This window comes from Oryctolagus cuniculus, chromosome 11 (assembly GCF_051225735.1).
Source record: "Oryctolagus cuniculus isolate XC-2025 breed Fujian yellow rabbit chromosome 11, ASM5122573v1, whole genome shotgun sequence".
In the NCBI taxonomy this organism is placed as follows: domain Eukaryota; kingdom Metazoa; phylum Chordata; class Mammalia; order Lagomorpha; family Leporidae; genus Oryctolagus; species Oryctolagus cuniculus.
This window is the reverse complement of record NC_142877.1, coordinates 442,952-463,643: the sequence shown is the minus strand read 5'-3', so window position 1 is coordinate 463,643 and position 20,692 is coordinate 442,952. Positions and strand designations below refer to the sequence as shown.

The 20,692-nt window shown below is 68.8% G+C and overlaps 2 protein-coding genes across 2 annotated transcripts; one reads left to right on the top strand and one right to left on the bottom strand.

Annotated features, from left to right (window-relative positions):
- Nucleotides 1-6,379: 6,379 nt before the first annotated feature.
- On the bottom strand, nt 6,380-11,615 carry SRMS (src-related kinase lacking C-terminal regulatory tyrosine and N-terminal myristylation sites). Its single transcript, XM_051829123.3, has 8 exons — nt 11,059-11,615; nt 9,118-9,239; nt 8,609-8,772; nt 8,225-8,366; nt 7,998-8,153; nt 7,368-7,549; nt 7,120-7,276; nt 6,380-6,914 (listed from the first exon to the last, which is right to left on the bottom strand). Exons 1-8 carry the CDS (start codon nt 11,370-11,372, stop codon nt 6,721-6,723), a joined length of 1,431 nt encoding a protein of 476 aa, XP_051685083.3. The 5' UTR covers nt 11,373-11,615; the 3' UTR covers nt 6,380-6,720.
- A 4,120-nt stretch (nt 11,616-15,735) lies between these two features.
- Nucleotides 15,736-16,886, top strand: FNDC11 (fibronectin type III domain containing 11). Its single transcript, XM_051829128.3, has one exon. The coding sequence runs from the start codon at nt 15,736-15,738 to the stop codon at nt 16,690-16,692; it is 957 nt and encodes a 318-aa protein (XP_051685088.1). The 3' UTR covers nt 16,693-16,886.
- Nucleotides 16,887-20,692: the final 3,806 nt, after the last annotated feature.

Sequence of the window (20,692 nt, the reverse complement as noted above, 5' to 3'; positions counted from 1 at the left end):
AAGTACTGAGCAGCCAGCACCACGGAGCGAGAGCAGGCAGCTGCCCACTGGCCAGCACTGAGCAACCACTCGGTGCTGACCTCAGTACTGACCCCTGGATACTGACCCCCATCAGCGTCCTCCGTGGAGAGTTGTGGCTGTGGCTGGAGAGTCCCCCAGACCTGTGGCGGGCGGGGGTGGAGCCAGCTGCTGTGAATAGGCCTGGGGAGGGGGCTCCCTCACTGCCCCTCTGCCTCCCCCAGGGGCTGCGCCGCCAGCACCCCTACCTTGAGCTCCCCGGCCCCGGATCTGAGACAAGGGCAGACTGAGACCAATACCGAGCAGGGCCTGGGGATCTGGGGCGCTCAGTGCCCTGAGAGCACATCACAGGCTCCCAGGAGCCCCAGCCACGCCAGTCACTGGCCCTGGTCGCCTGCCCTGGTCACTGATCTGGGTCACTGGCCCTGGTCACTGGCCTGGTCAGTCACTAGTCCTGGTCACTGGCCCTGGTCAGTCACTGGTCCCGGTCAGTGGTCCTGGCCAGGTAGCAGACACAGGGAGGGGGCGATGGGAGAAGAGGTGAGCTCAGCCCACCAGGGCTGCTCCTGGGAGCAGGACGGGAGGAAGAGGCACAGGCCCCGCCCACCTCAGCCCCCTCCCATCCCAGGCTCATTCACAAGCCCCTTGGGCGGGCCCCCTCTTTGGCTGGCTGGGGTTTCACAAGCCTGGGGCAGGAAGATCCGGCTAAAATTAACCATTATCAGGCCGTCAGCCCTGGAAATAAACCTGCCTCCCATTGGCTGCTGGTGATGTCACTGGTGGGTTAATAATAGCCTGTGAATTCATAACCACCTGTGCTCGCCTTCCTGCGCAGGGCAGGTGGGGACTGGCATCCAGGATGGTGTCGCTGGCTCCAGAGAGCCCAGACAGGGATGGGGCAGCATGGTGGGACTGGGGAGGTGCCCTTTGGCCTCAGACTGACCCCCACCCTGGCCTTGGCCGCAGGTGGCCTTCTGGTCCCAAGCGTGAGTGATCCAGGCACTGGGGGGGGGGTGCATCCTTGTCTGCAGGGTCCTGGATGGCCAGCAGGACAGGGTCCTCCCTGCGGCCACCTCTCAGTGCGGCTGGGGGCGGGTTGGGGGCGGCCAGGTCACTCCCCCGGACCCCTGAGGCTGGGTGGGGCCCCCCAGGGGAGCAGCAGGAAGATGCCATGGCCACGGGGGGACCCAGTTTCCAGGCAGCCTGGCAGGGAGCTGTTGCCATGGCAACAGGCTCCTCCCTCCCCAAGGGCAGGCTTGCCAGGTCCAAGCAGTGGAGGCGCAGCAGGGGCCGGGAACTTCCTCTCCTCGCCACCAGGGGAGCCAGAGGCCCGAGTTCTGGCCTGGAAGGGGTGGAGGAGGTGCGGCCGGAGGGAGGGAAGCCACACTGGAGGCAGGGGTCACCGACCAGGGAGGGGAAGAGTCAGCATCTTGACAGCACGACAGGGCAGCCCCTGGGGACGGGGCAGGGGCGCTGTGCCCGCCAGAGCCCCAGAGAACCCGAGGTCAGCGTCCTCTGCCCTGTGCAGTGGGCAGCCAGGGTGGATCAGGAGCCACACCTGCCACAGCTGGGGCCAGCGTGAGACAGGGAGGACCCCACTGGCAGCAGAGAGCAGAGCCCCACACACCATGGGCACCACTGCCCCTCCCTGAGCACACCATCGTCCTGCCCTCCCCCATGGACACCACTGCCCTGCCCTGCCCCATGGACACCACTGCCCTGCCCCATGGACACCACTGCCCTCCCCCATGGACACCACTGCCCTGCCCTCCCCATGGACACCACTGCCCTGCCCTCCCCATGGACACCACCGCCCTGCCCTCCCCCATGGACACCACTGCCCTGCCCCTCCCCATGGACACCACCGCCCTGCCCCATGGACACCACCGCCCTGCCCTCCCACATGGACACCACTGCCCTGCCCCTCCCCATGGACACCACCGCCCTGCCCTGCCCCATGGACACCACTGCCCTGCCCTGCCCCATGGACACCACTGCCCTCCCCCATGGACACCACTGCCCTGCCCTCCCCCATGGACACCACCGCCCTGCCCTCCCCCATGGACACCACTGCCCTGCCCTCCCCCATGGACACCACCGCCCTGCCCTCCCCCATGGACACCACTGCCCTGCCCTCCCCCATGGACACCACCGCCCTCCCCCATGGACACCACTGCCCTCCCCCATGGACACCACCGCCCTGCCCTGCCCTCCTCCATGGACACCACTGCCCTCCCCCATGGATACCACCGCCCTGCCCTCCCCCATGGACACCACTGCCCTGCCCTCCTCCATGGACACCACTGCCCTCCCCCATGGACACCACTGCCCTGCCCTCCCCCATGGACACCACTGCCCTCCCCCGTGGACACCACTGCCCTCCCCCATGGATACCACCGCCCTCCCCCGTGGACACCACTACCCTGCCCCTCCCCATAGACACCACTGCCCTGCCCCTGCCCCTGCCCTGCCCATCCCCCAGGCCTCCCTCTCCTCCACAGCGGGGCCCCCAGGTGCTGGGCGGGCAGAGACATTGCCCTGGGGGCCCAGGAGCTGCTGTGCAGGGGGCGCTCAGGCAGCGAGGGACAGCCACGGCCCCTGAGCCTCGGAGGCCGCCAGTGCCCACAGCGCTCTCCTCACCCAGCGTGACTCAGAGCCCTGCCCACCTGCCCAGAAGCGACCCCCACACCTGGAGAGGGCACCTTTGCACTTTGATGATTTGTGAAGATTTATTCATTACTTGAAAGGCAGAGTGACATAGACAAAGGTCTTCCACCCTCCGGTTCCCTCCCCAGATGGCCGCAACGGCCAGGGCAGGGCCAGGCCGAAGCCAGGACCTGAAGCTCCTTCCCGGTCTCCCCGTGGGTGCGGGGCCGGCACTGCTGCCCCCAGGCTGGGAGCAGGGAGCGGAGCGGCGGGGCTGAGCCTGCGCTCCCGCGCGGACGGCACCTCCACGCCAGCCCCGGCCTTGGCCTCTCGGAGGAGCCTGGCTTTGAGTCCACTTGGAGAAAAGCTCACGAGACACACGTGTGCTCGTGTCCAGGGCGCACTGTATTCCAAGAAGCCGGACAGCGGCCCCAGACCCCACCGAGGCCGCTCAGAGCCAGTCCCCATCACTGCCCAGGCCTGGGGCGAGGCCTCTGCCCTAGGTAGGGCTGCAGCGTGTGTGTCGCAGGGCACAGGCGTGGCGGGGCATGTGGCCTGGGCTACCTGGCCGCAGAATCACACGTGCCCGTCCGTCGCACTTCTCCGCGTTTTCTGGAATCTTTCCAGGAGCCACTGGAGCTGGTGTCGCTTCTCAGCCAGCGATGGCCGTGCGGTGTGCACTTCCTTCCTCCTGGGTTGTGGCGGCCTCCAGCACGCCTGGGTCCCTGGCATTGCTGGGTGCCCCACCCACTCACCCCACACCAGGCCCACAGGGGCCTGAACTCCTGACGGGGTACACAGGGTCCCCTGGGACACCACGGCCAGCAGCGCCACCCACAGCCTCATCACGGCTGGGATCTCCAACCACTGTGTGTGCAGGGGCTGGGCAGGGACCTCGGTGGGACGGGGACCTCGGTGGGGACAGGGGCTGGACGGGGACCTCGGTGGGGACAGGGGCTGGGCGGGGATCTCGGTGGGGCTGAGCCACAGGACAGGCGCTGGGCCTTGTGGTCCAGAAGCTGGGGCAGGTTGGGGAAGGACAGCGCCTTGGTCAGTGGCAGCCAATCCTGTGTGCTGCCAGAGCCTGTAGCACGCCCACACGGGGGCAGGGGGAGACAGTGCGGGCAGGGGCCACCCCACCCCACCCCGCCCCACCCCTCCCTGGCTGGCTGTGGCCCTCGCCACACAGATCCTGGGATGGGGACCTGTGCAGAGGGCACCTCTCGGAGTGGAGGCTGCAGCCAGATTGCCCAGGTCTGCCCCCAACGGTGAGCCAGATGGAGCCCACCATGCGGCTGGAAGCGGCCAGGGCCGAAGGGCCAAGCAAGGCTGGGGAGGACTTCTCCCTGGCCCTGACCAGGAAGGCGCCCGGTGCCCTGCCACAGCCTGCAGGCATGAGACGCAGCCCAAGGACCACCTGCTGCCCCCACGCCGACTCCCACCCCACGACACCTGCACCCACTGAGGCTACGTCACTCGTGCCCATCCCCGCCCCGAAGGCCCCTAACGAATGAGTGCTGATGCCAGGAGAGGTGGACGTGGCCGAGGCACTGCCCACCACCCTGCCCTGGGTGACCTCCGTCCGTGGCCAGAGCCCCTCCCACGTGTGGGGAACCCCAGCCCCCGACAGAGCACGGACACACTGGCTGGGGCAGGGCCTGAGCAGCAGGGCTCCTGCACACGCTCACACACACACACATACACACACGTGTGCTCATGACACTCATGTGTGCTCACACGTGTGCTCATGACACTCGCGTGTGCTCACACACAAGCACACTGCCTACACTCACACACCTGCCGGGAGGGGCCCTCGCAGGTGTCGACAGGAACAAGGTCCCTGGGGAGCTGAGGGTGTGGGAGGGGCTGGTGCTGTTGAGGGAGGAGGCACAGAGCGGGGCCTGGGGGGCACCTCCCCCCTCCCTGGAGGGCCCCATCCCCTCCCCCGCCACACACAGGCAGGCAGCAGAGTGGACGCCAGTCCTGGGAGCCGCCTGCCTGGCCAGAACCCACAGGAGGGGAGCAGGGGTGAGGCCCCGGGCAGGGAGTGCCCCAGACACCTGGGGTTGGTTTGGGAGACTTCCTGGAGGAGGAGGCCTCCCTGGCTGGGCGAGGCGTGACCCAGGGACCCTTGGCTGAAGGGACACTGCCCTCCCTGGCACGGACACGAGGGGGCGTCCAAAGACCGCAAGTGAGGCCAGGCCTCCACCCCCGCCCACAGCTCATAGCCTCTGCCCCTCCACTCGGCCCAGCGCCTCGATCCCTGCTGGGACCCCCATGGCCTCCGCTGACCCTGCCCCGTCCACCCTGGGCTGGACCAGCGGCCACAGGCAGGAGGGGCAAGGGCAAGCAGGGGCAGAACCTGGAGTTCAAGGGTGAGCTCAGCGGGGGAGATGTGGCCAAAGGCACGGCTCCTGGGGGTCTGCACAAACTCCAGGACCCTCTGGGCCGGGATTTCTGAGTTTTCACCAAAACAACTTTTAGCTCCGTTTTCCTCCACGCAGCTGGACCTTTCTGCCAAAACCAGGAATGAGGGCAGCGTCCCCGGCTTCCCCGAGGGGCTGCCCAGCAGGGCAGGTTCTGCGGCAGCCCCGGGGTGGGGCGGGCAGTGGCAGGTGCACCTGTGTGGGAGGCTCGGAGCCACACCAGGGAGCAGGAGAGGCCCTGCCCCACGGTCTCAAAGCTGCCCAGCTCCCGGCTGACGCGCCAAGGACCGCACCAGCCCACGTCACACCTGCTCCACCACCCAGCCTGCACCATCCCCCCCAGCCGTGCCCACCCCAGCCTGCACTGTCCCCCCCAGCCGTGCCCACCCCAGCCTGCACCGTCCCCCCACTCCCCCCAGGGCTGTGCCCACCCAGCCTGCACTGTCCCCCCACTCCCCCCAGGGCTGTGCACACCCAGCCTGCACCGTCCCCCTCCCCGGCCGTGCCCACCCCTGCTCTGGACTCAGGGCAGCCCCACCCTCCAGCAGTGCAGAGTGGGGATTTCAGTGCCCGGCGTGCTGGGCAAGTCCCCAGACTCACAAGGCCGGTCAAGGTCTCTCCTTCCAGGCCCAGGTGCCAGAGCCAGACCCAGGCTCCACCCACACCCCCAGCCGTGCCGTCCCTGGGGGTCAGAGCCAGCCCCGTGCCCGGACACCACCACCCAAGGCCTCCGCCATTAACACCCACCCAGCAGCCCCCGCCCGCGTCTCTGAGAAGCTCCTGCCCCCACCTCTCTCTGAAGCCCTGGCCCGCCTGCCCCTGCTCTGAGTGGGAGGGGCCTCTCCTTTGCTTAGGGGTCCCTGCTGTGCCTGCCCTTGCCAGGGTCCGAGCAGGTGGGCAATGTCTCCTGGCAATCCCCCTAAGAGCCATACCCTATGGGGCCCAGCTGCCAACCTGTGGTTCCCGAGGGGTGGGGGTCTCAGGGGACCCTGTGCAGACCCCGCCCCCATGTGGTCCCCTGGGCCCAGCCCCCGGTTTGTCTTAGGGTGTCCATCTCTGCCCCACGCAGCAGCTCCGAGCAGTGACCCCCGGGCGCTGCGCCCACACCGTCGCCCCCGCCCAGCCCTGCTCAGGGCCCTTGTTCCTCCCAGGCTGAGGAGGGCCTGGCAGGCCGCCTGCCCCCAGGGACAGTTCCGGCCACCTGATCCCGCCCAGGGGTGCTCCCAGCGCCCCCGGCTCCAGGCTCCGGGTTGGGGGCAGGGGTGTGACTGGCGACTGTGTCTGTGTCTCCACCAGTGCGCATTTATTGAGCCCTGGTGTGCACAGGTGGCTGGATGGTGCCTCCCCTGACACGTGCAGGGCACACACGTGTGGGGCCAGTGCTGCTGGGACCCGGGCACAGCGCCCCCCTGAGTCTCCACCCACCCTCTGCACAGAGTTCCAGGGCCACAGGACACACCAGCCACCTGCTCTCCGCGGTGTTAGAGCCTGCACATGAGTGTACACGCGTGTTCATGCCCGCATGTGAGGATCAGGCCACGGTGGTTTCCAGCTGTGCAGTGCCCCTGCCCCGGCCCGAAGCGACTTTGTCCTGGGCGGGGCACCTCTGCAGGCAGGAGCAGCGTCCAGGTCAGGCGAGAGCCGGGAGCAGGCGTCTGTGGACGGTGGCCAGCTGCTCCCACAGCAGGGCGAACGCGGGCCGCTCCTCGGGGCCGTCCCTCCAGCACCCCAGCATGAGCAGGTACACCTCCGCCGGGCAGGCGGCCGGGCGCGGCAGCCGGTACCCCCGCGCCAGCTGCTGCAGCGTCTCCTGGTTGGTCATCCCTGGGGAGGGCGCCCGTGAGGGGCAGGCCAGCGACTCCCAGGGTAGGGTATGCCCTCCCCTGGCTGCCCTCCCCCATCTGCCCTCCCCCCTGGCTTCCCTCCCCCTGGCTGCCCTCCCCCGTCTGCCCTCCCCCGGCTGCCCTCCCCCCATCTGCCCCCCCATCTGCCCTCCCCCAGGCTGCCCTCCCCCAGGACTGCCTGGCACCTTCGTAGGGACACTGGCCATAGGCGAACACCTCGTAGAGCAGGACACCAAAGGACCAGACGTCAGACTTCTGGGAGAAGATGCGGAAATGGGCTGCTTCGGGCGCCGTCCACTTGACGGGGATCTTGGACCCGCTGCTCGGGGAGTAGACGTCGTCCTGGGGACCGGGGGAGGGCCGGTGGGTGGGGGCGGGCAGAGCGTCGCCCCTCCCCGCTGTCCACCACCCTGGTCCCGGAGCACCTGCTGACCTTGAGCAGCCGAGCCAGGCCGAAGTCCGCCACCTTGCAGCTGAGGTCGTCACCCACCAGCACGTTCCTGGCGGCCAGGTCCCGGTGCACAACACGCTGCTGCTCTAGGTAGCTCATGCCCTCGGCCACCTGGCAGGCGAAGCCCAGCAGGAGGGGCAGGCCCAGGGCCCGGCCCTCAGGGCCTGTGGGGGCAAAGGCGCAGGGCCCGAGGGCTGCAGGGCGTGGGGCCGCCGGCTAGGGAGGCAGAGTGGGCACTGCCGTCCCACCTCCCAGCCGGCGTGAGGGCAGCTCCACCTGCTCCGGGTGGCGGCCAGTGAGCAAGTAGGATGAAGGGGCTCTGGCACCTGCCACCGGGGCCCTTGGCAGAGACCAGAGGGGGGATGGGAGCCCTGGGGCTGGGCTGGGCCCAGGGGCTGGTGACCCAGCTGGGGCACCCCCCGCACGCTGCCTGGACCCAGCCCTGGAACCCAAAGGCTCCAGCGGCTCCAGAAAAAGCCCAGGCCTGGCCCAGCCCCCAGCCCTCCTTTGGCCCACCCTGGACAAACGTCAGCAGCCAGGGCAGAGACCGCCAGGCCACATGGGGAAGGGCAGTGAGGACGGTGAGGCCCGGCATTGGGGGTGGACACTCACTGGCCAGGAGGGCCTGCAGGCTGCCCCTGCTCATGAGCTCGGTGACGATGAAGACGGGCTCCCCGCTGCACACGGCCAGCAGCCGGATGAGCCGCTCGTGCCGCAGGCCCTTGAGCACCTCCATCTCCTTGGCCAGGTCGGTCAGCTTCATGGCTGCTGCAGGAGACCAGGCCGCTCCAGGACCACCCAGGGCATCCGAGGGGCCCTGGGGAGGGGCGGGGCCTCACCTGCCTTGACGACCTTGACCGCCACGGGCGCGGAGCCCAGCCACAGGCCTTCCCACACCTCCCCAAAGCAGCCTTCACCCAGCTTCCGCCGCAGAGCGAACTCCCAGCGAGGCCGCTCCCACGGGTCCTGCCGCTCGGGCCCCTGCAGAGAGGGGCGCTCAGTGCCCGCCTGGGGTGGGGCAGGGCAAAGGGGGGCGGGGCCCAGAGCTGCAGGGGCCCGTGCTGTGCTCGCCCAGCCCATGTCCACAAACACTCATTACTGTCCCAGGGGACGTCATTATGAGACCGGAGTGACAGGTCCCCGCTTCACTTCTAGGCTCCTCCCTGCCGGCCGGCTCCCAGCTCCTGGGGCAGCCTGCAGGTGGCAGGGGTGCGGGGGCCTACCTGGGGCAGGCAGGGCTGCAGCAGGGGGTTGTGGATCAGCCTCCAGTTGGCCTTGTAGTAGCTGAGCAGGGCCTCCAGGCTGGGGAAGAGCCGGCCCTCCTGCAGGTAGAGGCCCCCGGGCACACGGCCGATGCGGTAGTGGCAGACTCTGGCCTTGGCCCGGACTGGGGCGGGGGGAAGGAGGGGGCCTCAGCTGCAGCCTGGCCCAGACCCCACCCCACCCCAACCTGACGGCAGCCATGGCCCTCCCCAGGGAACTGGCCCAGATCTGGCCTTGGGGACACTGAGGTGGTCAGCCCTGGGGCTGGGGGCGAGAAGAGCCCCACGTGGCTTTCCTGCTGCCCATGTGCATACAGTAGGCGCTTACTAGCCGCTCGTGGGAGGAATGAGCCCCTGACCCCATGCACGAGCGAATGGATGAGCAAGTGGGAATGCAGGCAGCGGGCAGCTGCGCAGGGCTGGGGCTGGCGTGCCCGGGTCAGTGTCGTGTGGCCGGTGGGGCTGGGCACCTGACAGTGAGTAGCCGCCGAGGCTGCTCTCGCTGGGTCTGATGAGGAAGGCCCCGGGCGCGTTGGCAGGGGACAGCAGCAGCTGCTGGGCCTGGGTCCGGGTGATCCCACGGAAGAACCAGCTGCAAGGGCAGGAACCGGCTCACCTCACGGCGCAGCCCACGCAGGCGGAGCCCCAGCTGCCGCCTCCCCGTTCCCACCCCACGCTCCTTGCTCAGCCCCAGGAAGCTGGGTGAAGGCTGCTTTGCGGAGGTGTGGGAAGGCCTGCGGCTGGGCTCTCAGGGCTGCAGGGCAGGACCAGGGCTGCTGCGCTCTGCCCGTGAGGCTGACCACTCACCTCGGCCACAGTGTGCAGGGACCTCCACCTCCCTGCTCATCACGTGATCACAGCCCTGGCCACAGGCTGGACCCTCCAAGCGTGAGCCCTGTGGGAGGTCCACAGGGAACTGGGGACCTGGACAAGCTGCCCCCAGAGCTGCTGGGCTGCCGATGCGGCTGTGCAGGGCCATGGGTACCCCCTGAGTGGGCACGGCCCTCTCTCCTTGAGAGGCCAGCTGGAGAGAGTGGCACAAGCAGGTCCTGGACCTGGGGTGGCCAGGGAGGGGCACAGGGGGGTGAACCGGGCAGGGGCAGTGCTGGGCATTGGCGGATCGAGTCGGGGGACATCCAGGACACAGACAGAGCCTGGACTGGATCACCCAGTGGCCATGGGGCCCCCTGAGACAAGACTGCCCAGCTCTGTCCACTGCAGCCGGGGTCCACCAGCAGGGAGAGGGGGTCTACTCGGGGCTCCCTTCCCAGGGTGCCGGGACCCTGGCGGATGCAGGCTGGGCCCCGGGCACATCCTGCATGGTGGGGGATGTGGCTGGGTCTCCCCTGGGGCGTGGGGTGCTAATGACACCGGAATGGCGCCAGCCCTTTCATCTCCAGGCCCAGGCAAACAGTCATTAGCTCTGGGAGCAGCAGCCCTGCCCTGTCCTTCCCAGTGGCCTCCGACGAGCTGCTCACCGAGGTCACCTCCGGTGCCCCCTCCCCTCAGAGTGGCGGCTCAGCACCCCACTAGGGAGAGCGAGGGGGCAGGCGTTGGGTAAGGGCCCCCGGCAGGCTGTGTCGGAGCAGGGGGTGCCCCCAGGAGGGGGCCCTGAGCAGGCTGAGACCCGATGCTCGACTGAGGGCGGCAGGCCTGGGGCTCAGGCCTGGCTGGACGCCAAGAGCCAGGGCGGCTGCCCTCACCACTGTCTTCCAGCCGGCCCAGCCCCGCGTGCTGGTGCCGGGCGAGGCGTCTGTGCCCCAGGGAGGCCCCCAGGTGCCGGGTCATCACCAGAGGGGCTGGCACGGAGGGGAGAGGCGGGGCGGGCTCTGCAGTGGGCGCCCGAGGTCCCTGTGCCGTGTCCACCACCCTGCAGGCTGTGCCGGAAGCTGGCACACCTGCCATGCTGCAGACTGTCTGAACCAAGGGGTCACCTCCTCCAAGGAGCCGCCCGGGAGAGCGCAGGCCCTCCCTCTGCAAACAGCCAGGTACCCGTCCTGGCCCCAGCCCCAGGGCTCCTGGGAGCCGTCAGGGGACAGTGACACTCCCCCCTCACCTGTGCCTGCTCCACACACGGAGCAGCCTTGCAGGCCAGGGCTGCATCCGCCCCACAGCTGGACCCAGCTCAGGTGCTCAGCAAAGCGTGGACAGGTGAACCCACGGCTCGCCTGGCTTCTCCGTCCCACGCTGCGGGAGCCTGAGCCTCTCCTCCCCCCTGCGGCCCCCAGCCTCTCCCTCCAGCGACTCTCAGGGGACACCTGACTGGATCCCCGGCTGGGGTCATCAAGGCTGGGCGCCCGGCCTGCGGTGCTGCCTGCCACGCCTGTCCCAGATCCGCACCTGTCTGCGGGAAAGAACGAAGCAACCGAGGAACGAACCAGCCGCTCCCCAGCCCTGGACTCGCTACTCACGGTTGGTCCGAATGCAGCTCCGGGGCGGCCGCGGCACCCTGGGCGAGGGGCACTGGCCCAGAGCCGGGCTGGCCCGAGAGCCTGGGGGCCGGGACGTAGTCGCCGTCCTGGCGGGGCGCGCAGGGCCGGCCCCCGCGGCCGTCGTTCAGCTCCGCGGCGCTGCGCGCTGGGGACTCGGGAGTCGCACGCGGCGCCGGCTCAGCGGCAGGGGGCTCGGGCGTGAGCCCCGCGCCCTCGTCCGGCTCGCTCGCCGGCCAGATCTTGTCCCAGAAGGAGGACAGGAAGGCCAGCCGCTTCCTGAGGAAGGGCTCCATGCGGCCGGGGCGCAGCGGGCCGCGCCGGGGACCGGGTCCGTGGGCGGTCTGGGATTCGGACGGTCCCCCGAGGGCCGAGACACCGGATGGGCCGGTCGGACGCGGGGCAGCGAGGCGCACAGCCGGAGCAGTGTCTGGCCCTCAGCCTCGGGCCGCAGGGACAGCCTCCTCTCCAAGATCCGCACTGCGCGCCCGGGAGCGGGAGTGGGGTCTCCTGCCCTGACCCGGACCCAGGCCGAGGGCTCTCGAGGGAGGGGCCCAGGGGCGGGGCCTGGGAGGGCAGGGGGCGGGGCTGGGGCGGGGTCGCCGCGCTCTCCTCCCCCGCCCAGCTGCGGGCCCCACCGACTGCAGTCTGCTTGGCCGTGAGCTGGATGACGCGACAAAAGCGCCTCTTTATTTTAAGTTTGCATTCATTCACTTATTTGAGAGTAGAGTTCCTCCTCCCCCACGGGTTCATTTCCCAAATGCCCCCAAGGACCGGGGCTGGGCACGGTTGGAGGCCAGGGGCAGTCTCCCCCTGCCTGCCTGCCAGAGCCATCGCGGAGGCTTTGCAGGGTGTGCGTCGGCAGGACGCTGGAAGCGGCAGCAGAGCCGGGGCGCACACCCAGGCCCGGGACCGGGCGAGGGCATCCCAAGCGGCCCCAGGACCATCTGAATGGCGGCCAAATCTCGCTCATCAGACTCCTGTGCAGGGCAGAGGGCAGACCCCCGCCCGGCAGAGGCACGTGGCACGCAGGGGCTCAGCAGAGGCGGCTCCTAGGCAACCCAGACCGGTGCTCCGGGGACGATGCAAAGTGCCCTCTGGGCCGCTCCGGGCCAGGAGATGCCCAGTGGCCAGTGCAGAGAGGCGCGGCTCTGGACTGCCGGCCTCCCAGCTCCAGGCAGGCTGAGGGCTGTGGAGCATCCTACTGGGCGTGGAGTTCAGGCAGAGAGGGGAGAACCACGGGAGGGGAGGCCACCAGCCAGCGTGGGTTCTGCATGCAGCTGTAGCCTTGACTGCCCCCCAGCCCTGGGAAGCCGGCCATCCGGAGTGGGCACTCCCAGTGCTGACTGCAGTGGGGTCAGGCCCTCGAGGTCCCAGGGACTCAGCACCATCTGCAGCTGGAGCCCAGGCCAGCCCTGAGCCACCCTCCCTGCCCCACACCTGTCCCCAAGTCTCCCGAGAACATGGGGACCTGGCATGGTGGACGTCCAGCCTTGCCCGTAGCCAAGGCCCCATGGTGGGGGTGGGAGTTCCCTCCTCCTGAGATGCAGCAGCGAGGCTCTGTCCCCGCCCCCCCCCACCAGAGTCGGACAGGGATGCTTTCCCGTAGGAAACCAGGCCAGGCAGTCGCCATGCATCTGGGCGTCCAGGCTGGGGCTGCTCCACTTTACTCCCTGCCAACACCAGGGAAGGCAGCGAGAATGACCCATGGGCCCTGCCACCCACATGGGAGACCTGGATGGAGTTCCTGGCTCCTGGCTTTGGCCTGGGAAGTGAATCAGCGGATGGAAAACCTAGCTGCGCCCCCACCACCCCCACACACCCTGACTCTCCTATTAATTAATTTCTAATTAATTAATCTTTCTAAAACAATGTCTCCTGAAAAACCACTTGGGGGCCCCAGAGTCCCCCACCCCAAGGAGGGAGGCCTGGAGCGATGGGGTCGGGCCTCCTGCCGGACTGCCCAGCAGCACCCCCCAGCCCCTCCTCAGCCCTTCCCCCACCCAGCACCTGCAGTCCCCCCCGCGCCCCAGATGAAGGCCCCACTGCCCTGTGCCTCCAGCTGGGCTCCACCTGCCTCACCTCCTCCTGCGATGCTGCGGAGACACGGAGACACCGAGACACCGCAGCCTCAGCCCCACGGCGGCCCAACCACTGAGACAGCCCCGGCGGGGACGCAGAGGCACCGGCCGGCGGCCCCGGCTGGGAACCCACCCCTGACCGTGGGCCTTTCTGCAGCTTGTCTCCCCGGCTTCCACAGAGCCTGCAGCGCCCGGAGGACACCAGGGACCCAGCGCTTTGAGGAGGGGGCTTCCTGGGTATGAGGCTGAGGCTGGCAACCGTGCTCCGGGGTTCTGGGGAGTCAGACACAGAGGAGGGGGCTGTGGGACCAGGGAGGAGGTCAGGTCTGCCAGCCCCTTCCCCGTGGGCTGCAGCTTGGAGTGGGGTCTCCCCCCACCCAGGCCCAGGAGTGGGCGTGATCTACCGAGCCCTTCTGAGTGCCCAGGCTGGGTGGCGGACAAGGGGCAGTCACACACCCCCAGCCCCGCTTTCAGGGCCTGCTCTGGTTTGGGGGTGGGGTACAGGCCTACAGGGGTCCACTCTGGGAGCCCCCTCCCAAGGCTGGGATCACAGTCAGGAATGGGGGAGGAAAGGAGGGAGTCGAGCCACTTAGCTCTCGGCAGGGGAGGCCGCGGGTGGGAAGGGGCTCCCTGCTCCTCCTTCCTGGCAAGGTGGCTGAGGCGGACGGCTGGGCGCAGACCCCGAGCTGGGCACTCCGGAGGTCCCGAGCGCGCTCGTACACACGCATGGGACACAAGGGCCCGAGGACCCCTCGGAGGAGCCCCTGCAGAGCGGGCCCTCCCGCCAGGTCACCCCGGCCCCCGAGGGTTCGCAGGTCGCTCCCTCCCCAAGTCCGTCGAGGTCGCACGAGTGGGCGTTGAGCGGAAGCCCCTGCCCCTAACCCGGGGGCGTAGGGGAAGCGCGGTGCGCAGACGGACGCCCAAGGAGGTCTCCGCCCAAAGGGGTTCTCCGCCCAAGGGGCCGCCAGCCTCGGCTGGCTCAGCCCGGCTTTCGGACCCGCGGCCTCGGGCCTCGGGCCTCCTAGGAAGGGCGCGGACCCGACCCCGCGCTCCCTAGCGACGGAAGCGAAGACCCTGAGTCCAGCCGTCCCGTGGAGCCGGTGGGCGGGTTCTGCGCCCTGCGCAGTCCGCGCTCCGCCCCTCAGGTCCCTGGCTTCCCCCGACCCTCCGCGGCGGGGTCTCCCGGCACCCCGCCCCCCCACCTGGCCGGGCGGGGCGTCACAAGGGCCCGCGGTTTCTTGGCAACCCACTGGCCGGCAGGCGCGAGACTGGGTCCCCCCCTCGCGCACTGGGCAAGTGGCTGAGCAGCTGGGCTTCGCGACGCAGGGCAAGTGGGCTCAGCCTGGACGGCGCTGGGACGGCAGAGGAGGCGGCGGCGGGGGCGGGGGGGGGCGGTTAGGTGGGCGGGAGGAGGGTGAGGGTGGGGTCCGCCGAGAGGCCTGGGGAGGGGGCGCTCCCAGCAGCCTTGCCCCCGTTCACTGCCAGCCCAGGTTCTCTTCCGCGGAGGGAAACGTCTAGGGTGGACTCAGGCCTGGGCGCTGGGTTCTGGCTTCAGCTTGTCCTCCACCCCGAGATGCCCCCTGTGGTCCCGGCAGCCTGTTCTAGACCCTTGCCCCAGAAAGGTCACAGCCAACAGGGGGCGGGCACTGCTCCCCCCCACCAGCACCTGTGTGGCCTGGGCGAGCTCCTGGGGCTCGGTCTCTCCCTTGTAACCCGCCCAACCAGCCAGGGGTCACAGCCTGAGGTTCCCCACCCCGGAAGCCCATGGCCCTGCTCAGGGGGCTGCTTCAGCCCTGGGGCCCCGGGCCCAGGGTGGCACCTGGATGCTGGGCTGCAGGGCCAGCCCCGCACTGGGCCAGGGACCACAGCTGCACCGGCCTCTCCCACTGACTCCCAGGGCTGGCACCCTGGGCCTGGGGACAGGGAAGAGGGGGCAGACTGTGGGGCTGGGCGTGGTGGCTGGGTTCCAACCCTGGACAAGAGCAAGCCACCAAGCGATTTAGCCTCAGGCCCCCATCTGTGAGATGAGGGATGGGTCTGCCCCTTGTGGGACCTTCGGTCACTGGACCCCAGCACCCCGAGAGCAGCAAGCCTGAGTATTCTCAGAGTGGGGGCCTGGACTCCTGCTCCTGCACCCGCCCCCCCTGCCTCTGGCGGAGCCCTTGTCCCTCTGCACTGTAAGCGGTGAGGCGTGGGGGTGCCCAGGGAGAACCCGTGGGGAGGGTGTTCCCCAGGTGCCCCCCCGGGGGTCCATGCTTCTCGGGACCAAGGCTGACGCTACCTTGCCTCAGACCAGGGCCTCACGGCTGGGCGGCAGCCATTGCAGCATCCACAGCCCACTCTGAGCCCCACGTCGTCCCCACGGGAGACAGCCGGCCCCTCGGCACGCGCTGTCGTCCAGCCCTGCGTCTGGCTGCTGGGTCCGCCAGGCAGCCCTCCCCAGACCGGCGTGGGGGACAGAAGTCCGAGTCGAGGGGTGCGGGCCCAGAGCCACCCCCTCGCTCGCTGAGGCCACCCGTGTGCGCGGCCTGGTGGCAGCTCACCTGCGGCCCTCTGCCCCCTCCCCCAGCTCCCAGCCATGAACTTCCAGGTGAGGGGCCTGGGCCTGGACAAGATGAAGCTGGACAGCCCGCAGTCCTGCCTGGACCAGGAGGAGGTGGAGGAGGCGGAGGAGGCCGAGGACCAGCAGCTGCTGGAGCCCGAGGCCTGGAGGACCTACGTGGAACGCCGCAACGCCCTGCGGGAGTTCCTGGCCTCGGACCTGAGCCCCCACCTGCTGAAGCGCCACCACGCGCGCGTGCAGCTGCTCCGGAAGTGCTCCTACTACATCGAGGTCCTCCCCAAGCACCTGGCCCTGGGCGACCAGAACCCGCTGGTGCTGCCCAGCGCCATGTTCCAGCTCATCGACCCCTGGAAGTTCCAGCGCATGAAGAAGGTGGGGACGGCGCAGACCAAGATCCAGCTGCTGCTGCTTGGCGACCTGCTGGAGCAGCTGGACCGCGGCCGCGCCGTGCTGGACGCCCTGCTGGAGTCGCCCGACCCGCGGCCCTTCCTGGCCGGCTGGGCGCTGGTGGAGCAGCGGCTGACGGACCTGTCGGCCACCATGGACAGCTTCCTGGCCATCATGGTGCCCGGGCGCCTGCACATTAAGCACCGCCTGGTGTCCGACATCGGGGCCACCAAGATCCCCCACATCCGGCTCATGCTGAGCACCAAGACGCCGGTCATGTTCGACCGCAAGGAGTCGGTGGCCCACCAGGACTGGGCCAGCCTGCGCTGGTTCGTCACCCTGCAGCCCGCGGCGCCCGAGCAGTTCGAGCTGCGCTTCAAGCTGCTGGAGCCGCGGACGCAGCAGGAGCGCACGCACGGCGGCGTGATCCCCGTGGCCGCCTGCGCCTTCGCCGTCCGCAACCTGCTGCCCAGCCGCTCCTACAGGTTCACCATCAAGAGGGCCGAGAGCTACACGCTGGTGTACGAGCCCTGGCGGGACAGCCTCACCCTGCACACCAAGCCGGGCCCCCAGTCGGCCGGGTGAGCCGCACCCTCCACAGATGATTTTCTAGTATTTATGCACTAATAAAGACGCGTATGAATGCAGAGAGCCTGGGGGCCGAACCCCCACCAGGGCGGAGGGCGGCCTCGGCCCGATCCGCGCTTCTGCCTCCCCGTCCCTCCACCGGAACCGGAACCAGAACCGAGCCCTGGCCGTCCTCCTTCCTTCCTTCCTTTTTTGAATTTGAGAGACAGACAGATCTCTCCCACCCGTCGACTTGCTCCCTGAATGCCCACAACAGCCAGGGCTGCACCAGGCGAGAGCTGGGAACCAGATACCTGGCAGGAACCCACGTCCCTGAGCTGCTGCCCCCGCTGCCCCCACTGCCCACAGCCCCCACTGCCCCCGGCCCTCACCGCCCCCCACTGCCCACAGTCCCCACTGCCCACCACCCCCAATGCCCCCCACTGCCCACAGCCCCCACTGCCCCCGGCCCTCACCGCCCCCCACTGCCCATAGTCCCCACTGCCCACCACCCCCAATGCCCCCCACTGCCCACAGCCCCCACTGCCCCCGGCCCTCACCGTCCCCCACTGCCCACAGTCCCCACTGCCCACCACCCCTCAATGCCCCCCACTGCCCACCACTGCCCCCCATTGCCCACAGCCCCCACTGCCCACCGCCCCTCACTGCCCCCCACTGCCCGTAGCCCTCACTGCCCCCCACTGCCCCCCATTGCCCACAACCCCCACTGCCCATAGCCCTCACTGCCCCCCATTGCCCACAGCCCCCACTGCCCACCACCCCTCACTGCCCCCCACTGCCCACAGCCCCCACTGCCCCAGCCCCCTCCCCCCCGGCAGACGTCAGCACACCCGGAAGGGAGTGGAGCTCTGTAACAGGTCTGTGCCTGGTCTTGCGCGCTGTGAGAAGACTGTGATTTGTAAAAGCTGCCAGCATCAGACAGGCCCGCCTCCTGGCTCTGACAACTGGACCTGGGAGGGGATCTGCTCCTCTGGTCAGTGGTGGGGGCGGGGCAGGTGCCCTGGCAGTCTGCCTGCCCGGGCCATCTGTCCCACGGCTCAGGGCCAATGGCTGGGACTGGCAGAAGCAGAGCTGTCTCTTTGAGGGAGGCCCCTGGCCACCGGCTGGACTGTGGCCCTTCCCAGCAGCAGACACCGGCTCCAGGAGTGCCCTGAGCCCTGGGGGTTCCCTTGCTGCCCCCACACTTCCCAGCAACAGGCACCCTGAGAGCCCCCGTCACCAGCCATCCTGGGAGAAGCCACATGGAGGAATCTGTGCACCTGCCCCTGGCCGCCAGCAGCGGGAGAGGAGGTGCTCAGATGTGAGGGGCGGGAGCCAGAGCCCCTCCTTCACCCTCCCCCAGCCCTGAGCCCACACCCCCGGAGCCTGGCTGTATTCCCTCAGGATCCACAAGGCCTGGAAGATTCCTGAGCCTGCTCAGTCCCCACTGGTCCCGGCTGCGGCCAGCGCGCGTGGACGGGGCTCAGCAGCCGGCAGCAACACCTGCACCCTGGGCTCTGCCCCGGCGCACCAGGAGCTTGCTCTGCGGCCTGTGTCCTTCCAGGGTGTGGGGATGGCCCAAGGCCTTCTGGGAGCCGGTGAGGGGTGCCTGTCGCGGCAATGGAGCCGCCATCCAGTCGTGGTCTCGGTGTAGGTGGCCAGCTGGACCTGCCTCCCTGGAGGGGGCTTTGTGCCGGGAGTGGGGCAGGTGCAACGCTGGGGGCAGCTTCGAGCTGGCGGCTGCTGGGTGCCGTGACCAGGAACTCAGCCACAGCGCCCAGCACAGTCCCTGTCCAGCTCGTGGACAGGCACTGGGGGCCCTGGATCTCCTCGGCTGCCTCCCATAGGACAACGGGGGGTCCAAGCAGACCACGGAAGACACGAGGTGCAGGCAGACCGCGCACTGCCCTTCGACGTGGAGACCAAGAGGCAGATGGCGAGGCACGTCCAGCGCACGGCGCCCTGTAGGCAGGACTCCACGTCCAGTGCCCCACTGCTGGCTAGAAGCTGGCCACGTCAGCCTCCCGCACGGTCCCCTCACACCAGAGAGCACCCTGGGGGTCCACAGTGCAGGCCAGGATGCTGTGCAGTGCCCTCTGTGGCCAGCGGCCGGCAAGCCCCTCACACTGTCTGCAGTGCTCAGCCATGAAGGCTGGGTCCGCACTGCAGGACAAGGACCCAGAGGCCCTGCTCCCAGCCCGTGGCCTCGGCAGGTGGCTCCAAGGTGATGGCCAGCAGGCAGCAGAGGGGCTCACACCTCTGCAGGAAGCCCACCCCGAAGGGCGGGAGTGCGGGTGCTTCAGCCCAGTGTGACCAAGCTGCTGACCGGGACAAGGACAAGAGGGTCGCACTCTTGCGGCCCTGCAGTGGCCCCCATTTAAAAAAGTGAATATTCAAAAGAGGGCGGGGTTTGGGGTGGGGCGTGGGGCTATTTCCACGCCCTTTGTAGGAGATGGGAGGTGCTACCGTATCAGGAGCAGGGTGGGAGTGGGCGTGCCCCATGGTAATTTTATTATAATGACCTAAAGCACTTGGGAGGGGACACATCCTGCAGCCATGCTGAGGGCTTCCAGCCAGCAAGGGTGCCAAGTTCCCACCACTGAGGGACAGGGAGCGGGGCCACCTGGAGGGGCGGGGCTCCACAGCACACTGAAAGGGGAGGGAGCTGCCAGACCTCAGCTCCTGTCCCTCTCTGCCCACAACAGTGACCACAGCCACAGCTCGATCTGTGGCAAATTTGCTGTGGCCTGAGCCCAGAGAAGTGAAAATGCTTCTTTGTTCTTTTTTTTTTTTTTTTAAGATTTATTTCCTTGCAAGGCTGTTACAAAGAGGGAGAGAGAGAAAGGGAGAGATCTGGTTCACTTCCCAGAGAACAGCCACAGGCCATGTCTCCCCCGTGGGCGGCAGGGCCCCAGTACGGAGCCCCTTCCCAGGTGCACTGGCAGGAGGCTGCGTCGCAAGTGCAGCAGCCGGGACTTGCTGGCGTCACAGGCAGCGGCTTAACCCGTGGCTCCCCATGCGCCGGCCCCCCAAAACGCATCTTCCTGGGTGACGAGCCTGACTGGGGGGGCGGCCTCACACAGACCACCTGCAGGCTCACAGGGCCACACAGTGGAAACTCGGGACGCCATCCCCAGGGGCAGACGGACAAACCCTGGGGCATCGGGGAAGAACCAGACATGAGTGACACACACCAGGCTGCAGGGTGCCAGCCACCTGCCCAGTGAGAGCGGCCGGGTGCGAGCACCGGACAGGACAGAGCAGCCATTGCGAAGCCCGGGCCGGCAGCTGCAAGGGGCCCCCGCTCTGAGAGCCACCCTGCGGCCCCTGGCCTGCCCCGGCCTGCCCCGGCCTGCGGCTCAGCAGGCTCCATGAACCTGGCAGAAACAGTTGTCAAGAACAGAGGAAGGGGCGGGGTCATGGCACGGCCCCTGTGCAAGTCCCAGCTGCTCCCCTTCAGTCCAGCTTCCTGCTAACGCACCCGGGAAGCCGCGGCCCACACCCGAGGGGCCGGGTCTGCCTGTGGAGCTGAGCTCAGGGGAGGGAGACGTGGCCAGCTCCACCCCGAGTTCCCGGCCCTCCCTGGAGATGGCCCCAGCCCTCAGTGGGTGCTGCTGGCCGAGCCGCTGGTCAAGCAGGCACAAGGCTGCTCGCGGTCGACTCCTGCCCTGCAGCAGTGTGCACACACCCTCCACCACACCCCCAGACCCTGGCCTCGCACCCCGACCTGGAGCATCTGTCCTCCAACACCGAGCAACCCTCAGCACCAGGTCATCTTAGCAACCCCAGCGCACGGGCGGCCACGTCACAGCAGCCACGTCCACCTGACCTCCTCCAGCCACGTCACAGCAGCCACGTCCACCTGACCTCCTCCAGCCACGTCACAGCAACCCCAGCGCACAGGCAGCCACGTCCACCCGTCCACCTGCAACGTCACAGCGGCCTGAAAGCACAGCCACGACCCACCTGGCGCACCCAGCCATCACCATACGCTCAGGAGGGAACAAGGAACCAAAGG